Source organism: Anas acuta, chromosome 3, assembly GCF_963932015.1.
Source record: "Anas acuta chromosome 3, bAnaAcu1.1, whole genome shotgun sequence".
NCBI classification, from domain to species: Eukaryota; Metazoa; Chordata; class Aves; order Anseriformes; family Anatidae; genus Anas; species Anas acuta.
Window position 1 is genome coordinate 22752084 of NC_088981.1, and position 27463 is coordinate 22779546.

General features: G+C 40.9%; 2 protein-coding genes across 2 annotated transcripts; both read left to right on the forward strand.

Moving 5' to 3' along the window:
• The first annotated feature begins 853 nt into the window (after nt 1-853).
• Nucleotides 854-14511, forward strand: FBXO28 (F-box protein 28). Its single transcript, XM_068676095.1, has 5 exons — nt 854-1107; nt 7038-7147; nt 8122-8260; nt 10638-10833; nt 12783-14511. The coding sequence occupies exons 1-5, from the start codon at nt 895-897 to the stop codon at nt 13175-13177; spliced, it is 1053 nt and encodes a 350-aa protein (XP_068532196.1). The 5' UTR covers nt 854-894; the 3' UTR covers nt 13178-14511.
• Nucleotides 14512-19271: 4760 nt separating this feature from the next.
• DEGS1 (delta 4-desaturase, sphingolipid 1) lies at nt 19272-24909 on the forward strand. The gene is made up of 3 exons (XM_068676096.1): nt 19272-19681; nt 20292-21034; nt 23097-24909. The coding sequence occupies exons 1-3, from the start codon at nt 19600-19602 to the stop codon at nt 23241-23243; spliced, it is 972 nt and encodes a 323-aa protein (XP_068532197.1). The 5' UTR covers nt 19272-19599; the 3' UTR covers nt 23244-24909.
• Nucleotides 24910-27463: the final 2554 nt, after the last annotated feature.

Genomic DNA, 27463 nt, shown 5'->3' on the forward strand with positions numbered 1-27463 from the left:
CATAACTCTTACGCTGGTAAGAGTTACGTAGTTGCACCTCACCTAGGAGGTGCAGACATGTTTCTCCATACTGTAGCTCACTCTCTGGAATTCAACCTCATTGTACCGGGCTGCAGCTTTGCCTGTGCAGCCGCTGCTATTCCTATAGCGCTGGAGGAGCCTTGTTGGCTTCTTGCTCAACAGCAACTAGGTCTCCTTGCAGCTGTTACATCCTTGGAGGCCCTTCTTATACAGTTACCATAGCGTCCTTGACCGCCTTACTCTTGCTTCTGCTCCTCTGTAGAGTGAAAAAATAAAAAACACCAAAACCTGTAGCTTTATGACTGGTGTAAGACTAACAAGGGCAAAAAACAAACAAACATGGTTGTGCTGTTGGTTTATTGAGCTCAGTGTGCCACCTCCAACTGTAGTGGCTGCGTTACGTGCCAGGTGTGAGGGACCCACCAGATACACAGTGTTATTTCCCAGCGCTTCCACACACCGTTATCAAACTGTCTGTCCTTTACAAGCAAACAATTTGTACTTTTACCCTCCACCACACTGGCTGACACGGGCTGTCCTGCTTCCAGGGCACGCTATGCTTAAGACTGCTCCCACTTATTCACTTGTGGTGCATGCCCCATCACTTCAGGGCAGCTCCAAGCAGCCTCCACCACACCCATGCCACTCCGGGCCCCCTTCCACAACGGCCCCACGGGGGTCTCAGTGCCCGGCCGTGCCTTTTTTCCCCCTTTCCCCTCCTGATCCCCCGGGACGCTGCATAAAGCCCCCCTCCCTCCACCCCTGCCCACCGCCCTCTGCCGCCCCTCAGCGGCAGGGCGGGCAGGGCGGGCGGAAGCGGCGTCATCGGAAGCCCCGCGCTCCTCCCCCGGCGGAGGCAGGCCGGGCTGCAAGATGGCGGCGGCGGAGGAGCGGCTCCTGTCGGAGGGGGACGGCGGCGCCCTGTGCCCGGCGCGGCTCTCCCCGACCCCGCTCCCGCCGGCTCCCGAGGCCCCGGCGCTGCTGGAGCAGCCCCCGCAGAGCAACACGCTGATGGGGCTGCCCATCGTGGCCATCGAGAGCATCCTCAGCTTCCTGTCCTACGACGAGACCAGCCAGCTCCGCCTGGTAGGGGCCGGGCCGTGGGGGGGGGGGGCCCTGTGGCGGCCGGGCCCCGTGCCCGGGGGTGTGGAGGGGCCGGGATGGGGCGGGAGGGTTTTTAATTTCTTACGGGTCCCGCCGCTTTGTGGCATCACGGGGGGCGTGGTGTGGAGGGGGCAGCGCCTCGCGTCCCGCCTGGGGGGTTCTTTCTGCTCAGGGGGGGGAGGCCCCAGGGGTGCAGGGGGCGCAGCCCCGCCTGTGGGGCGCGGAGCGGAGCCCTGCAGGCCCGAGGGGCCGCCTGCTGCTCGCAGCCGTGCTGGCGGGTCGAAGAAAAGGTGCTGCCTGCGCTGGCAAGCATCGTCATATCAAAAAAAAATAACAGCTCACGTGTCAGCGAGGAGATCGGCGTTTAGCAGTCTTGAAGAGCCTGCGTGGAGCCTCGTGTAAACCCTGGTCGTGATGTGAGCATAACGGGAGCGGCTGCTGCCCTGCTCCATTTCTGAGGAGATCGTCAACGGAAACACAGCGATGGAACTAACATGGGGCATGTGTCGCCCTCGGTGAACTTGCCTGTGCTGCTGCTATTTTAAGAACTCATTAGCTTAAACTAGGTAGTGTTACAAGCACATTTCTGCAGAGAATTGGGCTCTGCTTGTCCTTGATCAGCAACCTGAAGTGTGGCAAGCTGAGCGTACCTTTAAACTGAAAGCTCTTCAAGCAGAAACTGTTTTTATTTGTACTGCACCAAACACGCTGTGCCTAAATATTTCTAGCATGCTGTCAGCCTAGTAATCTCAGAAGGCTTTTGCTTCTTCTCTAAGAGTAGGTAGGGGATTTGTGGAAAAATACTTAGTACAGCTTTTTTTGGATTGCAGCCTTTACAGCTTGGATGACAAGAAGCCTGTGTGCTGTTTGGGTGTGCTTAGTGCTGTATGGTCTATATTGCCACACTGGGCACTGTTCACTGCAGTTTTCCCATTGCATTTTATAAATGGTAGCTGTGAGAACTGTCACTAATCAGTAGGAGGATTTTTCGTCTCGCAAGGCTAACTTAGTGTTTGTAAGCAATGCTTTGTCAGCAGGGAAATTCAGAATAGGAAAAACGCTGGTGTAAGGGATAAAAGAGCTGTTTAACTCTTTGTGCTTCTTAACAAGTGAAACACCTCTGTCATGTAACACAAGTCCGTTGTTCAAGAAGACTGTCATTTGCAGAAGCTTTAGAAATGGCAAAACCAGACTGGATAAGTATCGACTTAGACACACATGGAACAATACTAGATGTAAAACGAAGGAAACTATTCAGTTGATCTTCCCCTCTTTTTATTTTTGAGTGACAGCCAAGAAACTTAATTTGCATCACATTCCATATTTTACCCTTAAGACACACCAGAAAACGTGAGAATTATTCTGAGATGAATGTACACTTGCCCTCGTTAATCAGCACTAATGTCAAGAATCACCTTCTGTCAAGAAACCCTTCTTTGACCTAGTCAAAAGTGTGGCTCATAAGCACGTCTACTTGGATCAGCTAGGTCTTCTGGTTTGCCACGCAGAACTAAGAGTGTTCTTATGGCAATTCATGCAAGTTAAAAGTGTGCCCCAAAATGGACTCCTTATTGCATGTAATGCCACATTGCAAGGGGTTGAAATACCTTGAAGAAGGTAGGAAGATGTGATCCAGGACATAATTGACCTAAATAAAGCTTGATCATACATATATTTGGCAGTAAGCATGGGTTCCCTAAACAGATCAATTTGAATGCATTTTCTGGGGCTCAGCGTTGAAGAAAATGGATGTCCTAATCCTTCTCTTTGTGGATCGTCTTAGTGATCATCTTGACAGATGCAAACAAAGTCTTTTGAGTTGAATGGGTGTTGAAGCTAGTGCGTGCGCTAGACTAAGGAGTTGGCTGGGTGGGAGGGGACAGAACACCAGCAAGTTTTCAGATTAAAATAGAGACGAGAACCTGCATTGTTTATGTAGAGTGCAATGAGGTGTATAATCTAAGGCTTAGGATATGTAAGTCTGTTTCAGAGACTGAAGAATGAGGTAAAGGATGTTTCCTGCTTATGATTACCATTGGGCAAAGCAAGAGCATGGGCCTGCCCATGTAAGAAGAAGCACCTGTTATACTTAACACAATGCCTTCTGCAGTGCCTGATGTCACAGCATTTTAAAGCATAAATGAGGTACCTAACTGGTTAAACAGAGGAGTAGAACTAGACTAGTGGAGACTAAACGAGTAGGTATTCAGAATGCAGTCGTGTCTGAAATTATGCCTTAATGCAAATCTTGAGGTATCAAACTTCTGTTCGGAGAAAGTGAATGAGAAGCAAAGGAGCAACATTTTACTTTCTGACATTTTAAATATTTACTTAACCTACTTCCTTTGATCTCTTGTCATAAGAGGAATGCAGAAGCCCCAAAGACCATTATGGCTGAAGCTGTAATGCTCAGGAGGAGGTAAAGCCAAGTATGCAGGCTGATGTGGAAGCCAGCGTACCTTCCAGCTTTTGAATGGTTATTTCACTGTAATATTTTTTAATGTCTGTACAGAAGCTTTAGAATTTTGACCATGTTTTTGAGATGGCAGAGCAGTTCTGAGACAACAAGATTATTGGAAGGCGGTCAGAAAAGCAAGTAATGCACAGTTATTCAGGTCATAAGCATGACAGGGAAACACTCTTGCTCTGTTCTGTAGGAAGCCTAATATGCTGTGGATAGGAGAATGGCTGTAGGTTTTCATTCATGCTTTGGCATCATCCTGGAACAAATCATTTTACTGAATTATGCCTTATTCATATTATGCCATATTCACGTAAGTTAGGCCTCCACCTAGCCAAATAAAATGGAGCAAAATGTAAAATGGAGTCAATACTGCCTTCTGTAAAGCACTTTGAATTCTACTGATAAATGTATGTGTGTGATTTCTTTCTATTAAATAGGGTGACATCATGTTTGGAAGAAACACTCCTCATTTTGAGATGAAACACTTGAAATGCTCGTTCTAGAGAAGGACGATCGGTTTTGAGCATGGATACCATATAACAGTTTACAACGGTGGTGATACCGCGATGAACTTTGATCAGTTGACCTGAAACAGTAGAATGGGCTTGTGCTGCTTTGTTATCTTTAAAGATGCAGTCAGCTAAGAGGATGAGAGCTGGATGCTTCCAAAGTGGGGTAATAACGAAATCCTTAGTCTGAGCTTGGAAATAGCACTTCCATTCAGGCTGTTACTACAGTGAGCATGACAGAAAACAAACACTCCGTGATTAAAAACAATCTATAAACTCCTCCTATGAAGATAAGGTTATCATGGATTCTGAGACACATCATAAGTGTCTTAAATTCTCCAGCCAACCCGCATTACTGTTCTGCAGAGCACAAATGAGGATGGACATCCTTTGGACGGCACAGCTTTAATCTTCACACAGTTTCAGTAAATCTGTATTTACAGGCATTTCTATTTTAGGTTTCTTGTTGAAGTCATTAGCATTTTGTTGCTTACTTGTTCTTCAACTTAGGAAGGCATTATGAAATAAGGGTCTGTGTAGCCTCTAAATACTTAATAAGTACAGCACGTAATGAATCTAAATAATTTAGTTTATTTTTTTGCTTTCTGTTTTGGCAGTGGTCATCTGTTAGTGAAGCTGGGAAGAAGTAGGACATGCTTGAGGAAAGGGAAAATGGTAGTCCTCTACTAGATTGTGTCAGTTTGGTCACAAATAAAGTGGAAAATCAGTTCTTTTATAGAAGTTGTTATTGGATGCAAGTCACCATGCTGAGAAGCAGCTGCCTTCTCATTCTGGATTTTGTGTGGACCTTGGAACAACTTTTTAACACTGAAATTTGAACACAGTATTCTAGTTGGACCTGACATTTGAGGAAGCTTGTACTGTTATAATTTTATGGCTAGAATAAGAAAATATTCCAAAAATTGGCAAAAACAAACTGAGCAAATTTGAACTTTGTAATTTCTTACAGTCTATTGACATGGCCTGTAGCTGTCTTGGACCAGCGTGATAATGCTGCTTTATATAGGACTGCTAACTATGCAGTCTAAAAAATGTATTGTTCTTACAGCTTCAGATGCCGTGTTTTTAAATGGTGCGATCAAGAACCAGCTGAGAGCTAAGAGGTGACTGGTAAAATAAGATGCAAAAGCTTCTGTTTTCTCGTGGTATCTGCTTAGTCTCTTAGGGCTCTAGTCTGTTTATATGACAAATACGGGCGGTGTCCAGAAACTGGAGCAAAGAATTCTTCATGCTGAGAAGTGTAAGCAAATGAGGTAGATTGGAAAAGGCAATGTTTAAAAATCTAGTGCAGTTTGTGTTACCCATGGCAGCCTACCTGCTCACTTGGATGTGGGAGAGCTTCAACGCAGTAAAAGGTACTTTCTGCCACCAGATGTCAGTATAAACATGATTGATATCTCTGTGCTTCTAAAGTTTGTCACTAATAATGTATCTAGGATTGCTTGTGTGTTGTGTTTGGTTTTTTTTCCTGCTGAACAATTGCATAGGTAACGTAGCCCTTGTGAGAGTACTCATTCCTGTTTCAGTTGTTTGATATCATTAGAACTAAATGTAAGCTGTGAAGTCTTATACTTTAAAATGGTGTCAGATCGAAGCATCACTAATGCAGTTAATATCTTAGAAGAAATGTGAGAATTTAATCCTTGCTGTAGTTGAAGGGCTAGCGTTATGTTTCATCCACTGGAAATAATTTAGCTAATTCTAGTGAATGTGGGGGACGAATATACTGAGACTACCTCTGGAGTTAGCCTGACTGGTTATCCTCCTTCAGCTACTCACAAGGAAGATCTAATGTGAAGGAACATGGACAGACTGACAACCGTTACTTAATGTCTCAAAGACAAATGTGTTTGAGAAGAGTCATTGCTTACTCAGAGAACTTAGACTAGCTGTGACTAGAGAAATTCTCTTTGGTTAAGAGAAAGTAGAACTTCTCTAAGTAGTACCTTCCATAGAAGCAAAAAATAATCAGTGGCTTTTCTAGAAGTGAGAACCTTCTTTCTCAAGATACAAACTGTGTAGATTTCAAAGTTATGAAATGAGTACTGGATGGAGAGCAAGGAGTATTTGTGTAAATAAATTAAAAAAAAAAAAGAGCAAAGCTGTTCAGTTGGAAAGTGGGGTTACACTTGGAGTTGTGCACTTTCATGGAAAAAAAAAAAAGCAGTTTGAAAGGGCAGCTGGTTAACCAATCTCTTGCATCATCAGAGCTGTGAATTACAAATACTTCAGACTTTTGTACACATCGGCTTTGTCTCGTGACTGGTTACTTTTTAAGGTTTAAATGTAGTAGCTCATTATGCCATCTGCAGCTATTAATGTCCTTTCTCCCTAAAGCTGTGAAAAAAATGAGGCTATCAGTATGCAACATAGCCAATAAGGGAATCTCTTAAATAGAGAGGACTTCTATGCAAAACGGAGTCTTGCTTCATGTGCACTGTAGTGCTTAATTCTTTAATTTTGTCTGTCTCCAAAACCTAAGTGCTAAATGTTGAAGGAAAAAACAGACTTTCTTGGTTTTAAGGCATCTTTTTGAGACAACAAAATATTAACTTTATCTATCAAAATCACTCTGGAGAACAAGTTAGAATTTAGACACAGGCATTTGCAATTTTGATTATTATCAGAGGGAAATCATGTCTAGTTATATACGGGTGGAACTTGGACTACTGTCACTTGTTAGGCAGTATCAGAAGATTCGTTTATTAACTGTGGAATGGAGCTGCTCCTTTATGGGGTATCATGGTCACTGTTAGAGATGGTGATACATTAAGCTGCACTGCAGTTTCTGTGTCTTGAAATGGAAGAAAGAGAATCTTGTACTGCTCAGCAAGTATGGATAAGATAAAAGTGACTTGTGGTCTTATTTGAAACTTAAGGGGTGTCTTGTGTGTGTGTTCTGTTTTACTTAAATACAGGTTTGTAAACGAATGGACTTGGTTTGCCAGCGAATGCTGAATCAGGGATTTCTAAAAGTGGAGAGATACCACAACTTGTGTCAAAAGCAAGTTAAAGCTCAGCTTCCAAGGTATGTACCAGTTAAAACTGTAGCTGAACCTCAGAGTGCTAGATTCTTTTCAGCATAATGCTGAAAAGGAATTTCTTGCTGGCTAATTCAGCTTAAATATCTTGAAAATTTGAATGTTTTTTCCTTTTTTTTTTTCCAAACCACCATAAACCTAATATCTAATAACAAAATAATGTTGTGCATGAACGTAACTTGTCATGTACAGTCCTAGGAGCTGGAATATTGGAAAATGTGTCATAGAAAAGAAGGGCCATATATTACTCAACCCTTCTGGCAAAGCCAGGAGGGGCTCTTAGGAATGGATAAATGCCATTCTTTTACAAGACAAACTGCCTTTGGTGGTGATTTTTCTTTGACTGATTAAAAAAGCAAGTTTCTTCAGTGCCAAGGATTAAATCAGGGAAAGGGAGGGGGGTTAATGTGTGAGCATTACTGGGAGCTTAAGGTTCTCACTAAGGCAGTGTCTTTTCTCCTCTTTCCAGAGAATAAGTGCAGTTGCTGCTGCTATGTCCTGTCAGGTTTCCTATTCAGGGTGAAGAAACTAAATGCTACTTACTGTTGAGATCCTTTCTCAAAAACTTGTACCTCAACTTATATTTTGTAACAAGCAGTAATATTGTATTAAATTTGTGTATTACATTGAGATACTAACTGTAGGCATATGCCAGGATAAAAATATGCACCATGACTCAGTGTCTACTGCTGAAAGCCTGTTCTTTGAGTCCTAAATTATATACAGAGTTTATGGATCACATAAGATGTGGTAATTATTTAGAGAAAATACTGTCTTAAAAAAAGTGTACTAAATAATTACTAGCTGATTTTTAATCTATATCACTTTTTTTCCCATGCAGACAGAACAATGTTAGTGGTTGTTTTCAAGCCTCTAAAGGGTTTTAAGGATAAATGAGCATTAGAGTTTTATTTTGTTGACTCACTGTTAAATTACTCTCACTTAATGGTCTGTCTTCTAGACGGGAGTCAGAAAGAAGAAACCATTCATTAGCTCGTCATGCAGACATCCTTGCTGCTGTAGAAACACGACTTTCTCTGTTAAATATGACTTTCATGAAGTATGTGGATTCCAATCTCTGCTGCTTCATACCTGGAAAGGTAAAATGTAGACTAAATTATGTGAATGTTTATGTTTTTACAAAACACGATCATGTAACTTAAATTTGTCCCGGCTGTCCCAGATTGTATAATGTATGTTCATACTAAAACTGTTTCTCATACTTAAAACACACAAGCTAATACTCTGCTATAGCAGTCAGTCTGAAATGAAAGAACCAGACTGTCTCAGTACTATTTTAAACTTGATTTATATTTTCCCTTAGGATTTTTATGAGAAACCAGGATACATAGGGTTTAATTCTGAATTTTAACTGTACAAAACAGTTGGAGGCTAGGTCATCAGAGGATGTAATACCTTAGACCATGTATACACTAGGGACTTGGTCAATGAAGAAGACTGCAAGGACCTTTCTTAAGGGTCTGAGCACTTCAGGTTAATTAAATTAAGATACATATTATGCAGAAACTCTGTTCATTGTGATAATGAATGAGTGTCTGTACATTAGATGGAATAAAAGTTTTAAGTGTAGATAAACTTTGTTAAATAATATTACTACTAAACAATTCCGGTGTTTCAGACTGCTACCCCAACAGAAAGTATAAATTATCCAAATGAGATGTATGGCAGTGATACCACTATTTTATAAGCTGTGAAAATGAAGGTATACAGAAGGAAACTGACAAAATCATGATCTGAGGAAGGCTGTTACAGCCTAGGGTTGAAACGAGATCTGTGAACATAAGCCTGATGTTCGATTCATTGATCTTTCTATGTGAGGTTTGGATCTGTTGATATAAATTTTTAAAGGGAAGAAAACTGAATTGCACTGGGACAAATGCGAGTTAGCTGTTGGGTTGAGATGAAGCATGGCAGGCATTGCTGCATTCAGTAAGCAGGATAGGCTATCTGCATGATTTTTTTTTTTAATCTTGAAGAGGTAATGATTTCTACACACAGTTGTTGCTTTGATACTAAAATTATTAGTTTATTTTATTTATATTTATATATACCGTATGTATATATATTTAAAAACACTGTAATTTAATAAAAGTCAAATAAACTTAAGGTCTTGGTACTCACATTCTTAATAGAACACATAAAAGAAATACTGCCCTACTTTTTTGAGGGATAGACAGAAAGGCGATGCTCAAGCTAGACCTGGGGTGTGCAGGAGCTGTGCAAATGAGCTTACCAGCTGTTTTCATTCTGGGCACTGAGTCATAAAGGCATTGTTCATATTCTGATGTAACAGCTAAAGAGATTTTTATAAATTATTTACTTGGTATACAAGCCTGATGCTGCTGCTTTCTCTGCACAGTTATCAATTCACCAGAAAATCATGTTTTGGTCAAGCCTATTCAAGGCTTAGTGTTTACTTGATGTGTGTGGTTTCCCCAACCTGTCCTGTTTCCCTCAGGAAATTTCCATTTGAAAGAAGAATACAAAACTTTCAGGATGTTAATTTGTGTTAGAACATGTGAATATTCTGGTGAATAAAAGGTAGATAAAATTAGAGAAGTCTTTCGTAAGCTTGTTGTATGATGGCACATTTCAGTCATATCTAGGTTTTGCAACTTTTTAGCTAAGCTTCCTTTATTAAAACACAAGATCCAGCTGTGTTGTCTTAACGATGATTCTAAATTCTTATGATCTTAAGCCGTTCTTAATCATGTGCAAAATACCTGGCTCAGTTTCTGTACTAAGAAGGCAGCACTCCTATCTGGACCTCCTTAGACTATAATTCATTAGATCAGCAAGGCAACTTTCATCTCTCCTAAACAACAGGCTTGCTTTTCAAGCATATAAAGAAGGTGCTTATGGTCTCTGCTAGTTGTGGATTGTTATTTCATAAATTAATACATTGTGCATGTAATCTGAATTTGCAATGTTTTGGGATCATGCAGCTGAATTCATGTAAATATACAGAGCTCTTCAGACCAACATGACTATAATTACTGCTATTCCATTCATATGTTTTATATGTCTCACGATTGGCTGTGGGAATGACTGCTCTGTTGCGTGGCTTCCAGTATCTTGCTTATCCAAAAATAAATCGTTATGCTCTACTGAGCACATAAAACTCAAGTATGGATGCAGTAAAACAATTTCACACACAACGTGTTATTTCATGAATTTGAAGAGAGTTGTGATATCTCAAGTGCATGGTTTCTCTGGTATATCACAAACAGGACTTTAGTTCTTTATCAGTGTTTTGAAATTAAGTACATCGTGATATGCAAGAGTAACAGTTATGTAGTAAAGTATGATACAAATAGCATATTTGATTTTGCATTGCTGTTGGTGCTGCAGAAGGTCCTGGAACTGGAATATGCCTGAATATGCCAACACTCTTAGAATGATGTGAAATAATCTTCCTTTTATCAGAAAAAAAATAAATATTCTTAAATGTTTTAGGTAATAGATGAAATTTACCGTGTGCTAAGATACGTAAACTCTACAAGAGCTCCTCAGAGAGCTCATGAAGTTCTCCAGGAACTAAGGGACATTTCTTCCATGGCTATGGAATATTTTGATGAGAAGATTGTTCCAATACTGAAAAGGAAGCTGCCTGGGTCAGATGTATCAGGACGTCTTATAGGAGCTGCCCCAGGTATTAATTCCAATGTGTAGTTGAGGTGTTTTTGTGTGTGTTTTGTTTGTTGGTTTTTTTTTTTTTGGTGTGTGTATATGCAAAAACTCACAGCACTGTCTTTTTAAAGCTCCATCCCTTAAATAAGTGAGCTTTATCACATAAGTATTAATGATACTTGTTTCTTAAGAATGCCAACTGTGAAATTCATTTGCTTTGTAATTTAAGGAGGCTTTGTATTACCAAAAGAACGGTCACTTGAATGTATGTTATAATTATGCATAGTGTGTATGCGTTAAACAAACGCTTTTGTGCCACCAATGAATGAGACTTTCTTATTGCACTTGGTTGATATTTGGCACATGAGATAGCAACTCAAGATGCCTTTTATATTTAGTATGATCAGCAAATTAGCCTAAGATGTTACAGTGCATACAGAGCTAGAACATACTTGTATGTGCTTTTTTTCCACTTTGCCAGGGCACTAAGGCATATACTAACAAGCAAAACACTTGTGAATAATGCTGAAAAGGCAATTAAGATAAGTCTATAAATAAATAAGCTGTTTCTTTATATGACCTGTCAGACTTTCTGTAATTTTTGTCAAACAAAGTTTAACATAGTTACCCCATCTAATGGCCAGAAGCAAAAGTTTAGTAGAACTGCAGTGTTTTCCCTTTACTGAAGTTTGTTCCACACTGTTGGAGAACCGTAGGAACTGTGAAGTAAATTCTCTGAAAAGATAACTTAATAAATAAATAGACCCTAAGCAAAAATGATAGGCCTAACTGTAGGAGCTACTTGTTGTTTCTGGTATGTCCTGTCAATCCTTTTAGCCATAATTGTGTATACCACCTCTTAATTAAATCCTCTTAATTATATCTCAGTTTCACTGAGTCTCTCAGCTGTGGGAGCAGTGCCCAAAACCTGTATCAATTGGTTCTCCAAACCTAAGGCTTTATGTGGCATAAACATGCCTACCTTGGGTTGAGGGAAGAAATAATCTACCTAATGGCAACCCTTTAGTGTCAACTAACCAAAACTATGCTGTCATCGTAAAGAAAAAAGAGGAGGAGGATGCCTGTTTAAGGCTGTTCCAGATTGTTCTGTCTTCGTAGTGCTTGAAAGTTGTATCTTACTTGCACTGCACTGGTAGAAGAGGAAAATGATAGAAAAAGTGATCAATCCAATTTATGACAGGAAAAAAAATGAAAGAAATGATGCAGCAGCTGTCAGTGTCCTTGATTTGCAGGAATTTTACCAAAAACAACAAGCCCAAGCTCAAAACCCCATATAACTTTAGGGTTTAGGAAGAATAAGCATACAGCGATGTGGGGAAAAAATTCCCCTTCCTGAACAAAGGTAAAACTGAAATACCTTGTTAAAGCCTGAAACACAATTTTTTAGATTTTAGCTGTATACAACTATGAGAGCAGAATTGTACTGCTTTACTGAAATACTTAATATAGCAGTTCTGCAATACACTTAATTTATGGCCATGTTGCTGTGGGTTTTTGACATAACATTTGTGACCCTAAGTCTAGCTGAGAGCATAATCCCTCTATCATTTTTGATACAGCAAAAAGAGGGGGGAGGGGAGTAATATTTAGATTTTCAGTAGTACTGAAAACAACTTATCATTCGTTTTCTAAGTATTTTATATTAAAGTAGTTGGGCCCTGAAATACCATATGCTCTTATTAGACACTTAAGTAGCTGTAAGTCAGTTTACATGTTCACCTAACTTCCAGCCAATATTCAGATTCCTGTTTGGGGTGTAGAGATAAAGAAAATATGGACACATACAAACTGGGACACAATTCATACTTTTGTCTAGAACCCAACGTCCCCCCTCCCAGAACCCAGCACCACCCATTTTTAAGAGAAAAGCAGAAACTGTGTCCCAGTTCTCATTTTTTGTGTTCCCAGTTTTCTTTTTTTTTTTTTTTTTAATCCCAACTTTCTCTGCAGTTCCAGGGCCCTCAGCAGCACTAACAACCATGCAGCTGTTCTCCAAGCAGAACCCTTCGAGACAGGAAGTCACCAAACTCCAGCAGCAAGTAAAAGCCAACGGTGCGGGCGTGACAGTGCTCAAGCGGGAAATCTCAGAGCTTCGCACCAAAGTGCAAGAGCAACAGAAACAACTCCAAGATCAAGATCAGAAACTGCTAGAGCAAACACAAATCATAGGCGAACAGAACGCCCGACTGGCTGAGCTTGAACGCAAGCTGCGAGAGGTGATGGAGAGCGCAGTAGGAAGTTCTTCGGGCTCTGGCTCAAACGAACAATCTCCTAGAAAAAGGAGGAAGGCGGTTGAATCCACAGACTGTCCTAGGAAATCTAAACGCCTTCGAAACAGAAAATAACTTGGGAGTAAATGACACCTTCAGGAGGATACACTGCTTCAGTAGCCCAAGCAGCTCTGCTTGTGTGGATACTGTGACTAGTTTCATGGTGTCCCTTAGGCTGCTGGCTCTTCAAAACACCACTTAGACTCGAACAGTAATTTTCTTTCATTAAGACTTTTCCCCTGCTTCCTGTATGGGTGGGCCTAATGCACAGGATCTTTAAGATTTGCAATAGATACATACTAACCAGACCTGCTCTGTTACATTTTGAAGGGTTAATTTTTTTTTTTCTGTGCAGATGTGTTTAAAGTAAACTTATTTGTGTTTATGCATATGTTCACATAAACTCTTAAATAAATTCAGTCTTAACTGACAAAAAAGTTAAGCTTAAAAACAGATGTCCTGTTCACTTGAAGAAAAGACCCGCTTTTAAAATCCTGTTTTAGAGAACTTGACCTTTTTTGTTACAAGTGACCTTGTCTGGAATGTCTGAAAAGCAGTTAATACTTTTTTGGGATCTCTGTAATGAGTAAAACTGACTTCTTAAGCTACAGTGCTGGCTATATATTTTTGTAAACTTAACAAGGAAGGGCCTTCTATCCAGTCTTCGTGTGCGCACACCCTAGTAATTCTTAGGTCCTGGGAGCCATATTCTACGTTTGCATGGATAGATGCATGTACAGCTTAGCCTGCTAAAAGCTCTTGCCTGAAATTGTTCTAAATTCTGGGAGAGAGTACAGAGACCTACAAAGCAATTTCTTTGTTCCTCAGCCATAACTTAGCATCAGCTTTCAGCACAACTGCTTTCTTCAAATGAGGTTGTCTTATGAAAGTAGTTGCAGGAGGACTTGAACCCAGGCTGTCTGCCACTTTCACTGCCTGTAAATTGCAGGTGTTGCTAGCCAAAGCTGGAGAATTGAGAAGCTGCCTATGCATCGCTTGATTCATAGGCCAACATCTAAATAAATATTAGACACATTGTCCCTACAATAACCAAACTCAGGGGGACATAATTTGAATGAAATGCTGTATTATGGAAAAAGTTAAACTATTTTGTGTGTATGTGTTCGGGGTGGGGTGGGGTGGAGATTTCCTCTGTAATACTGATGACAATATTCTAGCTTTCTTCATCCTAAAAGGTAAATCACTTCAGACAAAGCTTTAATTTCTTTTGCACTTCTGTTTTGAGCTTGTAACTGGAAAAGCATGTCTTGCACTGTTCAGTCTCTGGTCACTTTAACAACCTCAGAGTTGTGTACAGTGATTTCTTTTCCCATCTGTATATTTTTGGAACCTTATACAAATACCATTGTCCTTGTTTTTGTTTTATTGTACTAAACTATGTAGCTTTATCATTTGACTTACGTTTTTGTTTTTTGTTTTTTTTTAAATCAGCTGCTGGTTTGGGCTTAGGTGGTACTGAATTCACCTTGATGTGGCAATGAAAAGCACAGATGCTGCTTTTATGGCTGTTCAAAAGCCTAACACTATAACCAGAGAAAATACTATACTAATACTATAACCAGTGCAGGTTTTTCTTACGGTTTGTGTAGCTGTCAGCATAACACAGTAATTATACTAAAATCACCAAACAAATCAGAAATCTTCTGATCAAATGTTCTGGATCTGTAGAACTGTCATTTTTTTCCTGAAACGGAAGCTACAGCTTTTGCTTCTGGAACATACTAACTCATATCAGAAGTAACACTGCAAATGCCTAATTTTTTTTAGCAGACATTTGATTTTCAAATAAACTTGTTTGCCAGATTGAGGCTTTTAAGAAGGTATGTTTCTTAAGAAAAGCGTGGAGCAAATGGTACAAGGTTATCTGGGGGAGAAGTTGAACTGTTAAAAGGCTGACTTGCTATTAGTGGTCTTCCATGGCTCTTAATTTTTTTACTTTTACAGGTCTTTTGAAGAGAGGTATCAGCTGTGCAGTTTTAAAATAATGGCATATACTTCTTTTAAATCATAATTTTGAATGATTCTAAAGGTCAGCGTAAGAGCTGTAATTACTTTGTGTCACTCGGTACAAATTCACTTAATGGTCTTTCATAATGACAAATTCATGTAATAGTCTAATTACCAGATGATGTTTGTGGTTAAATACTTCTAAACAAGTATAAACCTGTGAAGTACATTTATTGAAAAGGCTTATTCGTACCTATCTTAATATACCTCAGTTTTAGATTCGTTATTCACTTCTACAAGATGCAACGACATTCCTCCCTTCACAACATACAAATAGTTTCAGGTTAATGGGGAGTACTGTTTATTTGTATGTCTGTGAACCTCTAGCTGTGGAAACTGAGGTGGAAAGAACGTCCGTGTATTTATTGTTACATGAAATATTCTCTGTAAACAGTGCCAAGTTGGAACCTTCAGCTCAAGGAAGTGCTGTGTGCTGCAAGTCAGCAGGTGCATCCTGCTCCTCTGCACCCTACCAAATACAGTCAAACTGAACCAAGCCCACTGAACTTCACGGACAGAGGGAAGGCTTACAAACAAGCTCTGATAAATGCCATCAAGTACACAATGAATGTGTACAACCTATTTCATTTCCACTTCCCAGGGAGGGGGAGAGAGGTTAGTGATGGTCCTGAAAAGGTGGGAGTATATACCAGTACTACAGAAGTAATGATAGTTTAGACAAAATAGCTGGAACACGAACTTCTGATGCTGTCTTTTCCCTTATTTAATAATAATAATAATAAAAAGGCATTTTGCAATATATGAACAAGTTGATAAATAGGTTGTAGTAAAACTAAATCACAATTTTGCAGATTTTTGTGCAAATTCACAGTGTTTAGGATGTCAACCTACAAAAGTGCAGTGATAGCAGCAATCAGTGATTGTATCAAGGAAGAACCCCTCACTAGGGAGACTAAGATGTTTTTATGAAGTAACATGAAAACATTGTTTTATTTGCAGCCAACTATCAGATTGTGCAACAAGTTTTATGACATGGAGCAAGGGCTGAGACAGCTCCTCAGAGTTGAAAGAGAAAGTGATAGTACTGGTCTTCTGGAGTTAGTTTCTGAGAATTGCTTAAAACTGAGGCTGGCCATCCTTTTTGACCTTTTTTAAAAATAATAATAATAATAATAGTAATAATAAAGAACTAGAAGTTTTCATTTCATAGGTTTTATTTATTTTTTTTATTTAAAAAAAAAGAAGTTTGGGTATCTAATGAACATGGTGAAAATGATATCAGAAGACTAGAAGCTGCACAGTGATCCTTTTTTGAGGGAAAAGCCGTTCGCAATCATATCTTGCTCCCCAAATTGAACAACCTGTGATTTTTCTGTGAATATGTAAATACAGAAATACTATCACCTTCTGAACAAAGGGTAATAGATATAATAGGTGAAAGCCCTGAAGGAAGAAAGACACTACCTACTTAACAAAATAAATTTCTCAGATTAATGACCAGATAGAAATAGTAACTCCTTAAATTTCTAACACTCTTAGCATAGCACATTAATTTAATCACAGAAGTTTATTAATGTTATGAGGATGTCTTTTCATAATTTCTTAATGTGAAAGTTAAGTCTGCATTGAACAGAACTTAGTTGCTCTTACTGCAATCTTCCAAGAGTTAACTATGGGGAGTGCTTAGATTACCTAGGGAATTTTGTACATTAAGGGCTTCTTGAAAACAGTATGGCATGGGAGCTGTAAAATCCATCTTCAGAACAGAGAAGACTACCCAATTTGTTGGTAATCCTGATGGTTTTAAAAACGTAACTGATCAATTACAGTGATGGATCATTCATACGTTCACCAGTAAATTTAGTTTGGGATACTTTATAGTGATTTGCCCACTAGTTGTGAGCTATTCTGATACTCTGCAGTTCCATTCCTGCACTGCTTTATGCTGTATCTGGACCAACCCTGTTGTCCACGTGCTCTCTGCTGTTGCAGAGGCGTGCTGACTGCATCACACCTTCCTGGTTCAGCAGGGATGCGCTGCCAGGTTTGGTTTATGTGTAACTAAACACTCCGCGATTTCTGTTCTAGCCTTGTGCTGGCTGAAGACGTGCTAGGTACTGGACCTCTCTGTCTTCTGAAGAGAAAATGCCAGGTACAGATACTGTTCGCTTGCTGAAGACCTAAAAAATCTGGATTTGTTATGTGGACTGCCTTAACCAAAGAAAGACTCCGTGATTACATAGTAAATACATAAATAAACAAATATTTGCACTTGAAGATGCTTGGGCAACTAAATTTTCTAAAACTTTCCCATTTAATATCTTTCCCAGCTATTTAAGCCATGTTTGTCTGATAGGACCATTTAGTTTATAAATCTGGAATCTTTTATCAATTTTCCCTCCGAAACTCGTGACTTCAGAAACCCACAGTGCAGTAAATATGCCTCAATGATCAACCACCAGAACGATCATATTCTCCCTCTCCTCCAGCTATCACCTTTCTTACCAGCAGACGTTCACACTTTTAGCAGTATCGTTCCAATGGATGAGAAGGTCCTTGGTGCAATGACAGCAATGCTAAACCTGGAAATACAACTGTAAGAGAAAAATTTCAGAAACATTACATACAGTGTTTAGAGTGCAGCTGAGTGAAACACCCATGATCTTGGCAACTTTGCACTTGGTCTTGGTACTGATAGCACAAAAGTACTTCCCGGCCTAATGTGAAGGAGTCAGTGAACAAACGGTAAAACTTTTTCTAAACGTCCCTTGCCAGGACAAAGTGCCATGATGAAATTTAGACATCTGTTTATGCTGCAGCAGTCCTCAGAAAGACTACAAAATTAGATCATGTGGCTAAGCAGAGAAAAGCTGTGAGTTAACTTACCTCCTTTTTTTCACTTCTAATTCATATTTTAACATACACAGATTAAAATGCATGCAAACAAAACCATTTGCTGTTATGTTTTACAGATCCTGTGCTTTGTCCATTACTTTAGATCATACCATCTTCAAGTGGGGATCACATTTCCCCTGTTTTCACAGCTACACCTGTGACTTTTAGCAGCTTGCATGTATTAGCCTTTTTTATTATTATCAATAAATTTTAAGTGAGTCAACATGAGCCTTGAGATATCTGTTAATGTCATGAATAAGGTCTTACTTTCTTTGTGGTAACTTCTGTTGTTATCACTACTGTTGGTTATTTGAATATCAATGCATTTATGGACAACTAAAATTCCAAGCAATAGTCGTTTAACTTCTACATAAAGTAATCTTTGTAGTCAAACTGCTCACAGTTAAGTGTAATAAGAAAAATAGATGCAGGTGCAGATTACATTGAGTTTAGTTCTTACCGAGCAGTTTGTCAATGAAGTTCCTAAAACATCATAGACACATAAAGGTTGGAAAAGCCCTCCAAGATACCTGGTCCAACCATCTCCGTACCACCAATACCACCCCCTAAACCATGTCCCCAAACACCCCGTCCAACCTTTCCTTGAATACCACCAGGGCCGTGACTCCACCACCTCCCTGGGCAACCCGTCCCAACGCCTGACTGCTCTTTCTGAGCAGAAATGTCTCCTCATTGCCAACCTGAACCTCCCCTGGTGCAACTTGAGGCCGTTCCCTCTTGTGCTATTGTTTCTCTGCAAGATAAGCAGTCTTCTCATCTCCTCACCACTTCCTTTCAGGTAGTTATCTTCACAATATGTGAATAAAAAAGACCTTGGTGCAGGCATTTTGAATGGTAATTAGACATCTTTAGGCACCTTACAAAAATTTGTATTTTGGCCAGAGGCAGCTAGTCCTTACAGCCACACACGACTTACCTTTGGAGAAGAGAAAGCATTTTTTCAGGAACCACTACACAGTGCTGTCGTATGCTTTTCCTATTTTCAGCCTTGCTTCCTAAGAAAATGAGTCATATGAGACTTCATTGTCTCCCCACGTACGCCTAGTGACTTTTGGACACGATGCCTGACGGAAATCTCACAGATAGTTAAAACCTCACGAATTTAACCGAAGCTGGCAGGCGGCTGGGCCAGATCAGTGTGTAACTAAAGGGAAAGGCAGAACCATCCTGCACCAGCCCAGCTCCAGATCTGCTGCAACGCCTCCGCCTGTGTCTCCTGCCCCGCTGAGGGGCGGAGAGGAGCAGGCGAGGGGCAAACCCAGCGCGTGGGGCTCGGGCGGCGCCTTCCTCGCCCTTTCGACCATTTTGAGCTACGCGACCGGCAACGAAGGCGCTGCCGCCTCAACCCTGCTGCCTCACAGCCCCCCGGAGGCCGTTGCCGGGCTCTCCCCGCTGGATTCCCTTCCCCTAGCGGTGGAAGCGGGGCCGTGAGGCGGCCGGGCGCTGCCTCCCTCCCCCCCCAGGCACCCCCTGAGGCACCTCAGGGCGGCTCCGCCCCGCCCCGGCGCCAATCGGCAGCGCTCAGGGCGGGCTCCTCGCTATAAAGCGCCGCGCCGGGGGGCGCCCGCAGCCGGGCGGGCAGGGCAGCAGGCATGGGGAACGCGGTGGCCAGGGAGGACTTCGAGTGGGTGTACACGGACCAGCCCCACGCCGACCGCCGCAAGGAGATCCTGGGTGAGGAGGGGAGGAGAAGCGGCGGGAGGGGGGTGGCGGAGCTCCTCCGTGAGGGCTGCGTGGCGAGGGGGGGATCCCCGCAAAATGGCTGCCGGCCCCGCGGGGGGGAGGGAGGGGAAGGGAAGGAGACGCGGAGGCTGCTGCTGGCGGCGGGGCCTGTGTGGAGCTGGGAGCCGGCTCTGTGGGGTGAGGAGGAGAAGGGAAAGGGGAAGGGAAGGGACGGGAGGAGCCGGGCCCGCTAGGGAGGGAGGGAGGGAAGGAGCCGCGCGGTGTCCGCCGCAGCCACGTCCTGCGGCCGGAGGAGCCGGGCTCCCCTCAGGGCCGCCGGCGCGAAGCCATTTCCTTCCCGGCCCCCTTGGGGTGACAGCGCTGCTCGTCACAAAATCGTCCGGCCGCCGAGCAGCGGAAATGTGGTGAAATTGCTTGGTCCTGGGCTTAATCTGAAAGCTCGTTATAGCTATAAATGTACCACACGGAATGGGGGTCTCTCCTTCCTTAATTAGGAGGCGGGAAAGGAACGGTTATATGTTCCTCTGCCATCTAATTAGGGCGGCATGCTGTGATGAGAGCTTATAAATAAAATTTTTAAATCGAATTCTCTCCCGTGTAGCTAAGCATCCCGAGATAAAGGCGTTGATGAAGCCAGACCACAACTTGATCTGGGTGGTTGTGCTGATGGTCCTGGCGCAGCTGACTGCCTTTTACCTCGTTAAGGACTTGGACTGGAAGTGGGTGGTCTTCTGGGCGTACGTGTTCGGGAGCTGTATTAGCCACTCCATGACTCTGGCGATTCACGAGATCTCCCACAACAGTGCCTTTGGCAATAGCAAAGCCATGTGGAACCGGTGGTTTGGAATATTTGCCAACCTCCCTCTTGGTCTCCCGTATTCGATATCCTTCAAGAGATACCACATGGATCACCATCGATACTTAGGAGGCGATGGAATCGACGTGGACATCCCTACCAACTTCGAGGGCTGGTTTTTCTGTACCCGCTTCAGGAAGTTCATATGGATTGTTCTTCAGCCGTTCTTCTATGCCATTAGACCCCTCTGCATCAATCCCAAACCAATTACTCGACTTGAAATCATCAACTTGTTGGCTCAGCTTTCCTTTGATGTCGTGATATATTATTTATGGGGAGCCAAATCCATTTTTTACATGCTTGCTGGTTCAGTACTTGGACTCGGTTTGCACCCGATTTCAGGACACTTCATAGCTGAACATTACATGTTTCTGAAGGGCCATGAGACTTACTCCTATTACGGGCCACTTAATTTGCTCACTTTTAATGTTGGCTATCACAATGAGCACCACGACTTCCCCAATATTCCTGGCAAGAGCCTCCCACTGGTAAGTTTACTTCCCAGGTCGTTCTTTTTTCTTCAAATGAGCTTTACTCTAATTTGAAAATCAGGTTGAACATAAATAGTTACAAGAAAGGAAGTTACAGTGTTACAGCCCTTGGAAGTTAGAATGGAATATGGCAATTGCTTCTCTAAAACAAAAAATGGGAGTAGATTGATGGGGAGAAGCCCCAAACAAACTTCTCATGTGCTGTCTGTTCTAACCCCTTCTGTAAAAGGAGAGGAAATGCATGTCTTGCTGTCTTGGCTTTATGCTTTGTACTGACTTTAGGCCTCTGTTATGGACAGCCTTTGGTATTCTTCGGTTTGGAAGTATGCAGAAAACTAGTCAAGTTTCAGGCACCTTCAGAGGCTTGTCAGCTCTGTTTCTGAAATACTAAGTAAAACATTGCAATGCATGCTTATCCTTCAGTCCCTTATCAGTGACATTCTCTGGTGGGGGAAGGAGATATGGTTTGAGGAATGGCTGGTGTTTGTGTTGTTGACAAATGCTTAATAGCTTTCTATTCTGGAGCAGCTCAGTCTTTCTCTAATGAGAACCTTTGAATGCTAAGTAAGTATCAGCTGTACAATGGCAAGGCTTCAAAACTAAGATCTGTGACATTTGCATAAGTCTAAGTAGCAGATGTAAAGTTTTGAATTGGTTCTCTCCCATTTTAGTCTTTGCTAGTTGCTTTTAAGTTGGAGCTTAATTCTTTCTTTGTTTCTCAACGAGAGTACAGGTGTCCAGGACTATACCTAAAGGTAATCTTCAATTAAATGTGTTTTTTGTCACACTAAATTTGTAGTTTGACAGAAGCTGTAGTGTTGGGCTTGTAGCTTTGTCCTTGTGGTTGGCAAGTGAGACCTGGGTAAGACTGTGCCTTAAGTGGAGCCTTAGCTCTTTTTAAAGAGAAATTACATTTCTTAAGCTATATTTGGAAGATTAAGTCTATGAATAATTTGTGTGAGCTCACCTAACTCACCATTGATGTGTAGATCTCTGCTGGTAAACCAAGTTTCACTTCATGCACCAATACTGAAGTTCCAAATATGGAATGATTTTTTTCAAGCATTTCATTGCAGAGAGAAAAACTCTACTCTGCTACAGGACTGTTAGTCTACAGGTTTGATGAGAAAAGTCTTTTCTTTGAACAGCTTAGCTAATTTCATTGGACTGGACTCTGCTATGCTCTGAGCTTAAAATTTGCTGAATTAGTGGGGGCGAACTTAAAATTGAAGTTTACTGGTTAGATGACCTGTTTGATAGTGTGATGATAAATCAAAAGCATCTTCAGTTCTGAACCAAGCATGTAAATACCTTAATTTTGCTTGTTGTTTATAGGCATTGATAATAATCTGTCTGAAACTGGAATTTAGTGAAAGCTCAGTCTTGTTCTGTTCAGGTTTTAAAGGTGTTAGCTGGCTGTAGGATTTCTGACTGAAACTCTGGTAGTCTCACTTTAAAAAAGTGTACTGTTTGAAAAAAATAAATTCTACATATAGGAGTAGAAAGCTTTAGAAGGACAGACATTGAAGAATGACTATAGAAACAAGATATTCTTCCAAGGAACAAGTTTTTTCTGAGTGCTGAGGTGTGAAACTACGTACTGAAAATGGCTGTTATCTCCTCTTACAACTTTGCTAAGTCTTTTTCAGTGATACTTGTCTGTGTTTGTGTGTATATATATGTGTATATATACACGTGTGTGTGTGTGTTTATATGCACACACACATCAGCTCTGAGTTGAGTCCCTCACCTCAACTAGCAATCCAACTGCTTGCTTGCTTGGAGTTGGTGAGCTGCATTGTTCCTTAGGTAGCACAATGAGTGTTAGGCTTAGTTTGTCCTGGTTAACCTTCACAGTGTGTGAGCTTCACGTGAAGGAGGTGATTAATCACCAAAAAGAAACTTTCACATGGTGAAAGCACTAAGAGCTTTTCTTCTAGAATCTAACATCTAAAATAAAACTTCTAGTCTATCTGCATTAAGATACAGGTTGGAGATAGTAAAGTTGTCATGATTGGTACTAATATAAATAGTAAATGAACCTTGTGTTTCTCTTCAGGTGAAGAAGATAGCGGCTGAATACTATGACAACCTGCCACAGTATAACTCGTGGATTAGAGTGCTTTATGACTTTGTGATGGATGACACAATCAGCCCGTATTCACGCATGAAGAGGCAATTGAAGGGTGAAGTGAAACAAGATTAAAGTTCTGGCAAACAAGAAACTTTGAAATGTCTGCTTGCTTTAAAGTGACTGGTATAAAGTCTCTTGCTAAAGATGTTGACTAGTGTCCTGAATTAAGATCTACAGCAACATAGCAATGCATTCTTAAAGATTTTGTAGCAGACTATTACCAGCTGTAACATTCCTAGCAGTCCTCAGATTCATTGGTTAAATGTATGTATGTTTGCCTAAAGATCAGTGTTATATGCTTCATGCTAAATTACTTTGTTAAAGGATTTACTCTGGCAGGTGTTCAGTCTGTACAAAATATGTTTGGCTCTCAATATTTTAAAGGTTCCCAGTGTAGCACGCTGCCCAAACCGTGCTGTTTAGCTGACTGTAGTATTAAGATGCTGTACTTACCTGGTAATTCTAACATGATTTGTTAACTTAAATCTTCTGTTGAACTTGTTTCCTGATTCATGGGTAGAGCTAAATTCACACAAATGTTAAGTCCCTTTTGTTTAAATATTTAATGCCACTTGAAGTATTACTTGGAAGTGCTACCTGTCCTACAGGAAGTACCTTAAAGGAGCATTGTATCACTTACATGAAACTGGCATGATATAGGTGGCTTGTGATATCCCTGTGAAAAGTTGGGGAATTTGATGGTATCACGACCTTTGAGGGTCTCCATCTACTCCTTCAACTGCTTGTGTTGGCATGTAGCTTGAGCAGGCTGCATTTGGCATCTTGTGTAAGCTACAAGGTAACTGAGCAAGGTTTTTGCAATATGGAAAAAAATCTCAGTTCTGTGATCTGAAGTTATTCTCATCTGTGGAGTAAAATGACTAGGTGGGACCTAGCTGTTTCTGCTGTTACTGTGGTTTTAAATGCTAATATTGACTCTTGTTTGGAATCTTGGCTTGTATGGAAAACTGAATCAGTTGAAGCAGATACTGTTCTGGCAAACAATGCTAGCTACAACCACTGGCAACTCAGCCCTTTAGGTGTATTAGTCACTTGTGTGCACAGGAAGGTGTTGCTAAGTGTTCTTGATTTTTAAATCAACAGCATCCTACGTAAATACTGGCTTTCATGCATATTAAAATGTGGTGAGAGCACAGGCGATGCTATTGAATTTCTTTCTTAAGAAGTTCTTGAAGTGGGAACAGAGAATGGAGACTTACTGAGCACAGGAGAATCTCTCCATACCTCAGCACAGTATTTGTCTTCTATCACGTAATGCATTGGTGATAGCTTTAAGCTGTGGAAGATGGATACAAGTCACTCTTAAATCTCTTAAATGCTATCCATCTTCACTTTAAAAGATGGAACCCGATGAAGGTAAAAGTCTCAGGCTCCTGTCCATACTGGTCTGCTGTAAGTAACTTAATTTTTAGATATCGTAACTTCTGCATTTTTATTTTCAAAAGAAGCTGAGTACCTAAGAACACATTTACATCTGAACCCTCAGCTGACTGTGGTCATGTTTTCTAATAGATTTTTTTTTTTAAGGCAGGGCCCTTATCTGTGGTTAAGTAATAGAAATGGTATGAAAGTGTGCCAACCACTTACAAAGCAACTTCATTGTGATGCCAATGATACAGTAGCTAGCCAGCATATTATAGCTCAGGGTACAGTGTAATGTCACTATATACTTTATTCAGTATTTTTACATGTAATTAAAAAGCAAAGATTCAAGTAACACTGGGTGTTTTTTTAACTGGTCCCCTAATGCTACAGGACTGAATTTTTAGATAAAGCATATTACTAAAGCAATTGCTAGAAGGCCTGTCCTGATGAGTGGTGGTGTGGAATGATCTGAAGAATTGCTGCCTCTTCTTTCTACTCAGAAGAAAATTGACTTTGAAGACTTGAATAGGTTTAAATTGCAAAGCAGTCACTTCTTAAGCCCTCAACTCAGGAACTGAATGGTGGTACTAAATATCTTCAGTGTTGATGGCTCACCATAACAAGAATGTAAAGTCCCTCCAAAATGTTTTGCAGTTAAAAGATAATGTAGAGAAGTTAATTCTCTTAAATACTTATCTCTGAAGACAGATCAGATATGTACTTTCATCCTTAGGCTTAGTTACCTACTTCAAATTCTGATTATAAACACACTTTCACTTTAAAAGGTGCAGAATAGCAGGGAATTCTGAGAGAAATGCCTGTGCTTGCTGTAGGCTTTCTGAAACATCTGCTACGGGCTACCATTTGGAGAACGTGTATTGGACTAGTTTAATCTGGGCCAGTAACACGTTTGAATCTAAACCATCATCTGACTTTTGCAAGCATTGGTAACCATCATTTTAAGATAACTTAACTCCCATGCATTGCATAAGAGGTGTCTGCATCTGGCTTCATTAGCAGGGATTTTGCCAGAAGCAATCTGAAAGCTGGAGGAAGCTCTGACTAACTGCAAAGCAAAGACCAAACAACCTAAAGAGCACTAAAGACCTTGGCAGTCTTTTTAAATTATATTCAGATGGAACTGGTTAACTTCACCATTTTTCAACATGCTTGTTAGGGTTATTCCTTCCTGTGTAATTAAACCGTCTTCCTGGCTTGTCACACAAAAACATTAAGCACTTCTCACAGCTTTTAACATTCCCCCTCCCCCAAATTACTTGAAGTTGCTTAAGTGCAGTAAGTAATGCATCCTGGAGTCTGATACTTGGCATGAGTTTTCCCACAGGACAGGCGTGGATGTATTCCCCTTTCACAACAATCTACAACAATCTTTGCCTTTGGCTTTCTTGTTTTGTTGTTGAACCTGTCTGTTCTAGAACAGCAACCAATTATCATGGATTAAATGGCTGCACCTTCCTGGCTGTGCAATTCCACTTTCAGATCCAAGGCGAGACTTTTTACTTAGAACCAGTGTCAGCTGAAAAGTAGCTATGACTTTTGGTTCTGTGTCTGTAGTAAGGTTTCTGTTAATCTTTATATGCAGTTAGCAAGCACATGACACATTTAAAAATAAAAATCTCCAAATACTGGGAAATTGATCTTTTCTAGGTAACTTGCAGGCTCTATCACACTCATCCTATTGGATGAAGAAGAGAAAAATTCATTTCAGGTAGTGAACTTGCCTGGTAAATGGTCCAAGGCAGCTTTTAGCAAGTGTACTCCTTTGTAAATTTAAAAGAACTAAGGCAAAGCAAGTACTTCTGTTTTTAATACTTCTGTTTTTAACCTTGCATGCTGCAAAGCACAGAGCCCCTTCTAGGTCTACCAGGACTCTTCCTGGGACTGTCTACAAACAAGCAATCTGATAAGTACATGTGCCTAAACCTTGTAGTGGTTTGCAGATTGCCCTTGGTATTGCAGTCTGGAACAGAATGCTACATACGCAATGCTCTATCAAATCCTCTGTTTCATAATTGAACCTGCAATGTAAGGAAGGACAGAATTGTTGAAAACGTTTCCTATTGAGCCAAAACCAAAGGCAGTGAATTGTGTTGACAGTTCCCTGGACTGGCTCTGATGCCATCTATGCTTAAGTTACCATCTAACATGCCCTGCTACGGAATCATTACTGTGACTTAGATATGTGACTACCTTCAGGAAAAGTGAGAGAATGATGAGATACTTGGTTTCTGTTGGAACAAGATCAAGATGAGGACTAGAGGGACGACTTCTTCCAGCTCCATGTGCTAGGAAAGAAATAGCATTTGTAGAAGAAGGTAGTGGTCTCTGTATTGTATGAATGCCTGTCTTCTATGTACAGGCACACGTGATCTTGTGTTTTATCGCTTATCAAGCTTTTTTCTGATGAGTACTGTAGCCGAAGCAGAATTTCCTATTAGACAAAGCACCCATGTGGGTGCAGAACTTTCTTGTGTGAACAGTCAAAAGTTCAGTTGCCTGCTCTCCTGCTCCTTAATGATTGTAGCCGAGACAAGGTAAGCAAACAGGATATGGGTATTTATCTCTTTCAATCTTTCAACTTTTCTGGTAACTTCAAACCTTCCTGCACCCCAATGTCACATTTTCAAGGTGTCTTGTGATCATTCTTCTTAATATTAAGGCATGTTTTGTTGGCAAGGCTATACTGTTATTACTACTTGAATAGTAATGCTGTTCAAGCAGTAGTAATATTACCTCCTTGGTCTTGTTCCTACCCTGCTTGCTTGTTCCATATGTGGAACAGGAATAATATTCTTGTAAGAGGAAAGAATGAGAAACTTCTTGGTGGATATGCCAGGGCTTGAGGACCTGACTCATTCATAAGCTCATCCTCATTCATAAGCTCA

Excerpts from the sequence above, each read along its gene's own strand:
- FBXO28 (XM_068676095.1), top strand. The coding sequence starts at position 895 with ATGGCGGCGGCGGAGGAGCGGCTCCTGTCGGAGGGGGACGGCGGCGCC. Across the intron at positions 1,108-7,037 it reads AGACCAGCCAGCTCCGCCTG|GTTTGTAAACGAATGGACTT; the intron begins GTAGGGGCCGGG and ends ACTTAAATACAG. Across the intron at positions 7,148-8,121 it reads GTTAAAGCTCAGCTTCCAAG|ACGGGAGTCAGAAAGAAGAA; the intron begins GTATGTACCAGT and ends TCTGTCTTCTAG.
- DEGS1 (XM_068676096.1), top strand. The coding sequence starts at position 19,600 with ATGGGGAACGCGGTGGCCAGGGAGGACTTCGAGTGGGTGTACACGGAC. Across the intron at positions 19,682-20,291 it reads CCGCCGCAAGGAGATCCTGG|CTAAGCATCCCGAGATAAAG; the intron begins GTGAGGAGGGGA and ends TCTCCCGTGTAG. Across the intron at positions 21,035-23,096 it reads CTGGCAAGAGCCTCCCACTG|GTGAAGAAGATAGCGGCTGA; the intron begins GTAAGTTTACTT and ends GTTTCTCTTCAG.